This window comes from Halyomorpha halys, unplaced genomic scaffold, assembly GCF_000696795.3.
Source record: "Halyomorpha halys isolate HHAL.00 unplaced genomic scaffold, Hhal_1.1 Scaffold541.1, whole genome shotgun sequence".
NCBI classification, from domain to species: domain Eukaryota; kingdom Metazoa; phylum Arthropoda; class Insecta; order Hemiptera; family Pentatomidae; genus Halyomorpha; species Halyomorpha halys.
This window is the reverse complement of record NW_027112673.1, coordinates 254,364-262,433: the sequence shown is the minus strand read 5'-3', so window position 1 is coordinate 262,433 and position 8,070 is coordinate 254,364. Positions and strand designations below refer to the sequence as shown.

Here is an 8,070-nt window from a genome sequence, read left to right as displayed (position 1 = left end):
CAATGAACAGAGTACTATCAGTAATCAAGCTGTATCAGGTTTTGATGAAGATTTAGAATACGAAAAGGAAGAAACATTTTTGTTCACAGGCGACGGTCTACGCATTCCACCTCATGAAGATGCATCTGAGGACAATAAAAACAATATAACTGCAATAATTTTCATTGATAAAGAAATTGATAATAGTTATTCAAACCATAATTCTCAAGATCCTACCAAAATATTCAACCAAAACAGTGAACAGAGCACTATCCGTAATCAAGCTGTATCAGGTTTTGATGAAGATTTAGAATGCAAAAAGGAAGAAACATTTATGCTCACAGGCGACGGTCTACGCATTCCACCTTATGAAGATGCATCTGAGGACAATAAAAATAATATGACTGCAATAATTATCATTGATAAAGAAATTGATAATAATTATTCAAACCATAATTCTCAAGATCCTACCAAAATATTCAACCAAAACAGTGAACAGAGCACTATCAGTAATCAAGCTGTATCAGGTTTTGATGAAGATTCTGATTACGAGGATAAAGAAATATTTATGTTCACAGGCGACGGTCCAAGCATTCCACCCAATGAAGATGCATCTGAGGACAATAATATCAACATGACTGCAATAATTATCATTGATAAAGAAATTGATAATAATTATTCAAAGCAAAATTCTCAAGATCCTACCAATATATTCAACCAAAATAGTGAACAGAGCACTATCAGTAATCAAGCTGTATCAGGTTTTGATGAAGATTTAGAATACGAAAAGGAAGAAACGTTTATGTCCACAGGCGACGGTCTAAGCATTCCACCCTATGAAGATGCACATGAGGACAATTATAACAACATGACTGCAATAATTATCATTGATAATAATTATTTGAACCATAATGTTCAAAATCCTACCAAAATATTCAACCAAAACAGTGAACAGAGCACTATCAGTAACCAAGCTGTATCAGGTTTTGATGAAGATTTAGAATACGAAAAGGAAGAAACGTTTATGTCCACAGGCGACGGTCTAAGCATACCACCCTATGAAGATGCACATGAGGACAATTATAACAACATGACTGCAATAATTATCATTGATAATAATTATTTGAACCATAATTCTCAAAATCCTACCAAAATATTCAACCAAAACAGTGAACAGATCACTATCAGTAATCAAGCTGTTTCAGGTATTGATGAAGATTTAGAATACGAAAAGGGAGAAACATTTATGTTCACAAGCGATGGTCTAAGCATTCCACCCTATGAAGCTGCATCTGAGGACAATAATACCAACATGACTGCAATAATCATCAACGATAAAGAAATTGATAAATCGGCAATATTTGTGACATATTTTTTTGATTACTCAGATATTGCCACCAACACAGAACCAACATCACTAGCTTATGAGACATATTTCTTTGACTGCTCAGATATCGCCACCAACACAGAACCAACATCGCTAGCTTATGAGACATATTTTTTTGACTGCTCAGATATCGCCATCAATACAGAACCAACATCGCTAGCTTATGAGACTCTTTGACTGCTCAGATATCGCCACCAACACAGAACCAACAGCCCTAGCTTATGAGACATATATCTTTGACTGCTCAGATATCGCCACCAACACATCACTAGCTTATAACACAGATTTTTTTGACTGCTCTGATGTTTTACCGGAAACTCCAGATGGAAGCTCGAGGGACTCTTCGACCCTTAAACCCGAGAGCGGCTGTTTTTCAACAGCGAACTCGGATTTATTCACGGTCACCGCCGCAACGCTAGATAGAAGCTCACAAGACACTTCGACCCTTGAGACCCTGAGCGGAGTCTCGTCAGCGCCGAACTTAGATTTATCCTCGGACACCTTAGGAACGGCAGATGGAAGCACCCTAGACGGTTCCACCCTTAAACCCTCGAGTGGCGAATCATCAGCTACGAACTCGGAATTATCCTCAGACACCGTCGAAACACCGGATCGAAGCTCTCAATACGTTTTAACAGTTCAATCCTCGAGCGGCGGTTCATCAGCAGCGAACTGGGATTTATTCACGGTCACCGCCGCAACGCCAGATAGCACACAAGACACTTCGACCCTTGAACCCCCGAGCGGCGTCTCGTCAGCGGCGAACTCAGATTTATCCTCGGACACCTTAGGAACGGCAGATGGAAGCTCCCTAGACGGTTCCATCCTAAAACCCTCAAGCGGCGGCTCATCAGCTGCGCACTCGGATTCATACTCGGACACCGTCGGGACGCCAGATGGCAGCTCGCTAGCCTCATCGACCCTCCAAACCTCGAGCGGCAGCTCATCATTAGCTGCAAAGTCGGATTTCTCCTCGGATACCGTCGAAACGCCAGTTAGAAGTACGCAAGACTCTTCGACGCATCAATCATACAGCGACGGAACGGCAGCGGCGAACTCGGATTTATCTTCTGAAACCGTTGAAAAGCTAGATGAAAGCACGCAAGACATTTCGACTCTTGAAACGACGAGCGGCAACTCATCAGCTGTGAACTCGGATTTACCCTCTGAAACCGTCGAAAGACCAGATGGAAGCCCTCAAGACATTTGGACTCTTCAACCCTCGAGTAGTGACTCATCAACTGCGAACTCGGATTTATCCTCGGACATCGTAGAAACGTCAGATGGAATCTCGCAAGACGTTTTGACTCTTGAAATCCAGAGCAGCGGCCCATCAAATGCGAACTCCGATTTATCCTTGGACACCGTTGAAACGCTTGATGGAAACTCGCACGACATTTCGACCCTTAAAACGTCGGACAGTGGCTCATTAGCTACAAAGTCGGATTTCTACTCGGATACCGTCGAAACGCCAGTTAGAAGTACGCAAGACTCTTCGACGCATCAATCATACAGCGACGGAGCGGCAACGGCGAACTCGGATTTATCTTCGGACACCGTACAAACACTACATGGCAGCTCGCTAGCCTTATCGACCCTCCAAACCTCGAGCAGCAGCTCATCAGCAGCGAACTCCGATTTATCCTCGAAATCCGTCGAAACACAAGAAAGCAGCTTACAAGACGTTTCCACATTAGAATCCTCGAGCAGCGGCTCATCAGCTGCGAGCTCGGATTTATCCACGAACACCGTCAAAACACGAGATTGCAGCTCTCAAGACGCTCCCACAGTCGAATCCTCGTGCGGTGGCTCGTCACCTGCGAACTCGGATTTATCCATGAACACCGTCAAAACACCGGATGGCACCTCGCAAGACACATCAAGCCTTATACTCTCTAGCGACGAATCATCATCAGCGAACTCGGATTTATCCTGGGACACCATCAGAACGCTAGATGGGAGCTCGCTAGGCTCATCGAACCTGAAAACCTCGAACGGCGGCTCATCGGCTGCGAACTCGCATTTATTGTTAAAGAACGTCGAAACTCCCGATAGAATCTTGCAAGATTCTTCGACCCTTGCAACCTCGAGAGGAGGCTCATCAGCGGGGAAATTTGGTTTATCCTCGGACACCGATGAAACGCTACAAGGAAGCTCGCAAGACATTTGGACCCTTACAACCTCGAGCGTAGGCTCTTCAGCTGCGTACTCGGATTTATCCTCGGACACGGTCCAAACGAAAGTTGGAAGTTTCCTAGACGATTCAACCCTTACACCCTCGATCGTAGGGTCATCAGCTGCGAACTCGGATTTATCCTTGGACACCATCAAAACGACAACTAGATATTCCCTAGACGGTTCAATCCTTATACCCTCCAGCGACGAAACTTCTGCTGCGAACTCGGATTTAACCTCGGAAACTGACGAATCTTCAGATGGAAGCTCGCCAGACATTTCGACCCTTACACCCTCAAGCGGAGGCTCTTCAGCTACGAACTCGGTTTTATCCTCGGACACCCCCCAAACGAAAGATGGAAGTTCCATAGACGATTCAACCCTTACTCCCTCATCCAACACCGCCGAAACACGAGATAGAAGCTCTCAAGACTCTTCGACTATTGAACCGTCGATCGAAGTCTCATCAGCTGCGAGCTCGGATTTATCCTCAGAAACAGTCGACATGCCAGATGGAAACTCGAAAGACATATCGACACCTGAAACCTCGAGCAGTGGCTTATCAGCTGCAAACTCATATTTATCCTCTGTCACCATCAAAACGCTAACTAGAAGTTCCCTAGACGGTTCAATCCTTATACCCTCTAGCGACGACTCTTCTGCTGCGAATTCGGATTTAACCTCAGAAACCGACGAATCGCCAGATGGAAACTCGCCAGAGTCTTGTACCATTGAATCCTCGAGCTGCAGATCATCAGCAGTGAACTCAGATTTATCCTCGGAAACAGTAAAAACGCCAGAGAGAAGCTCGCAAGACTCTTCCAAACTTGAACCCTCGAGCGGCGGATCATCTTCTGCGAACTCGAATTTATCCTCGGTCACTGTCGAAACGAAAGATGGCAGCTCGCAAGACTCAATGACCCTTGATACCTCGAGCGGCAGCTCATCAGCTGCGAACTCGAATTTTTCCTTCAACACCGCTGAAACAAAAGATGGAAGATTCCCAGACGGTTCCACCCTAAAACCATTAAGTGGCAGCTCATCAGTTGCGAGCTCGGATTTATCCTGGGACATCGTTGGAATCCCAGATGGAAGCTCCCGAGCACCATCGGCTATGAACTCGCATTTATCGTTAAACAACGTCGGAACTCCAGATAGAAGCTCGCAAGATTCTTCCAAACATGTAACCTCAAACGGTGGATCATCAGCTACGTACTCGGATTTATCCTCTGACACCGCCGCAACACCAAATAGAAGCCCTCAAGACTCATCGGCCATTAAGCCCTCGATCGACAGCTCATCAGCTGGAAATTCGGATTTATCCTCGGATACCGTTGAAAGTTCGCTAGACTCTTCGACCCTTGAACACCCGAGCGGAGAATTATCAGATGAGAATTATCAGAACTCCCATTTATCCTTGAACACCGACGAAATGCCAGATGGAAGCTCTCTAAACTGTTCGACACTCACATACTCGAGCGGAGGCTGTTTAGCTGTGAACTCGGATTTATCACCGGACACTTTCGAAACGCCAGATGTAAGCTTGCAAGACATTTCGACCCTTGAAACGTCAAGCTATGGTTCATCAGCTACAAATTCGGATTTATCCTCTGAAACCGTCGAAACACCAGATGGAAGCCCTCAAGACGTTTCGACACTTCAACCCTCGAGTAGCGACTCATCAACTGCGAACTCGGATTTATCCTTGGACACCGTTGAAACGCTAGATGGAAACTCGCATGACATTTCGACCCTTGAAACGTCGGACAGTGGCTCATCAGCTACAAAGTCGGATTTCTCCTCGGATACCGTCGAAACGCCAGTTGGAAGTACGCAAGACTCTTCGACGCATCAATCATACAGCGACGGAGCGGCAGCGGCGAACTCGGATTTATCTTCGGACTCCGTACAAACACTACATGGAAGCTCGCAAGACGTTTTGACCCTTGAATTCCTAAGCAGCGGCTCATCAACTGCGAACTCGGATTTATCTCCTGAAACCGTTGAAAAGCTAGATGAAAGAACGCAATACATTTCGACACTTGAAACGTCGAGCGGCAACTCATCAGCTGTGAACTCGGATTTACTCTCTGAAACCGTCGAAACACCAGATGGAAGGCCTCAAGACATTTGGACACTTCAACCCTCGAGTAGTGACTCATCAACTGCGAACTCGGATTTATCCTCGGACATCGTAGAAACGTCAGATGGAAGCTCGCAAGACGTTTTGACTCTTGAATCCTCGAGCAACGGCCCATCAAATGCGAACACCGATTTATTCTTGGACACCGTTGAAACGCTAGATGGAAACTCGCAAGCCGTATTGACCTATAAATCCCTGAGCAGCGACTCTTCAGCAACGAACTCAGATTTATCCTCGGACACCGTAAAATCTCCAGATGGAAGTTCACAAGACTCTTCGACATTTCAATCCTCCAGCGACGGCTCGGCAGCAGCGAACTCGAATTTATCCTCACACATTGTCGAAACTCTAGATAGAAGCTTAAAAGACTCTTCGACGCTTGAATCCTCTAGCGACGGCTCATCGGCTGCGAACTCGGATTTATCCTCTCATACCGTCGAAACGTTAGATGGTACTTCGATGGACGTTTCGACGCTTCAATCCTCAGGCGACGGCTCGGCATCGACGAACACGGATATATCCTCGGACACCGTCCAAACACCAAATGGAAGCTCTCAAGACGTTTCGACTATTGAATTCCCAAGCAGCGGATCACCAACAGCGAACTTGGATTTACCCTCGGACACCGTCGAATCCCCAGATAGAAATATGCAAGACATTTCGACCCTAAAAACGTCGAGCGTCGGCTTATCCGCTTCGAACTCGAATTTATCCTTGGACACCATTGAAACGCAAAATGGAAGCTCGCAATACGTTTCGACCCTTGAATCCCCGAGCAGCGGCTCACCAACGAATAACTTGGATTTATCCTCGGGCACCTTCAAAAAGCAAGACGTTTCGACTCTTACACTCTCCAGCGGAGGCTCATCTGCAGCGAAATATGATTTAACCTCGGAGATCGAAACACCAGATAGAAGCTCACATGACTCTTCGACGCTTGAATCTTCCAGTGACGGCTCATCAACAGCGACCTCTGATTTATCCTTTGACACCATTGAAACGCCAGATGGAAATACGCTAGACTCGTTGACCCTTGAACAATCGAGCGGCGGCTCATCAGCTGCGAACTCGGACGTATCCTCGGACACCGACGAATCGCCTGTTCTAAGTTCTGAACACTCTTCGACGCTTCAATCCCCCGGCGACGGCCCGTCAGCGGTAAACTCGGATTTATCCTCAGATACCGTCGAAACGCAAGACGAAAGCTCTCAAGACTCTTCCAAACTTGAACCCTCCAGTGAACGCTCATCAGCTGCAAACTCGAATTTATCCTCGGACACCGTTAAACAGCCAAATGGAAGCTCGCAAAACGTTTCGACCCTTGAATCCCCCATCAGCGGATCACCAACAGCGAACTTGGATTTACCTTGGACACTTCAACCCTTAGGCGATAGCTCAGCAGCAACGAACTCAGATATATCCTCGGACACCGTAAAATCGCTAGATGGAAGTTTACAAGACTCTTCGACGCTTGAATCCTCCAGCGACGGCTTATCAACTATGAACTCGGATTTATCTTCTGATACCATCGAAACGTTAGATGGTACTTCGAGGGACGTTTCGACGCTTCAATCCTCAGGTGACGGCTCGGCAGCTGCGTACTCGGATTTATCCTCGGACACCGTTAAACAGCCAAATGGAAGCTCGCAAAACGTTTCGACCCTTGAATCCCTGATCAGCGGATCACCAACAGCGAACTTGGATTTACCTTGGACACTTCAACCCTTAGGCGATAGCTCAGCAGCAACGAACTCAGATTTATCTTCGGACACCGTAAAAACACCAGATGGAAGCTCTCAAGACTCTTCGACTCTTGAACCTTTGAGCGGCAACTCATCAGCTGTGAACTCGGATTTATCCTCGGACACCGTTGAAAAGCTAGATGGAAGCACGCAAGACATTTCGGATTTATCCTCGTACATCATCGAATCTCCAGTTGGAAGCCCTCAAGGTTTTTCGACCATTGAATCCCCAAGCAGCGGCTCACCAACTTCGAACTTGGATTTACCCACGGACACCGTCGAAACGCGAGATGGATATTCGCAAGACTCTTCGGCGCTTGAACCCTCAGGCGACGGCTCAGCAGCAGCAAACACGGATTTATCCACCGACACCGTCGAAACGACAGATGGAAACACGCTAGACTCTTCGAACCTTGAATCCTCCAACGACGGCTCATCAGCTGCGTACTTGGATTTATCCTTGGACACCGTCGAAACGACAGATGGAAACACCCTAGACATTTCGTCCCTAGAAACGTCGAGCGGCAAGTCATCAGCTGAAAATTCGGGTTTATCCTCGTACATCATCGAATCTCCAGTTGGAAGCCCTCAAGGTTTTTCGACCATTGAATCCCCAAGCAGCGGCTCACCAACTTCGAACTTGG

The 8,070-nt window shown here is 46.7% G+C and overlaps 1 protein-coding gene across 1 annotated transcript in view; it reads left to right on the top strand.

Moving 5' to 3' along the window:
- LOC106684054 (serine-rich adhesin for platelets-like) overlaps window positions 1-8,070 on the top strand; it is a 29,133-nt gene that overhangs the window by 7,777 nt on the left and 13,286 nt on the right. Inside the window, exons 4-5 of the mRNA XM_067050498.1 lie at window positions 11-1,487; window positions 1,552-7,984. Of these exons, the coding sequence (XP_066906599.1) occupies window positions 11-1,487; window positions 1,552-7,984 (7,910 nt within the window). The remainder of the gene's footprint in view (window positions 1-10; window positions 1,488-1,551; window positions 7,985-8,070) is intronic.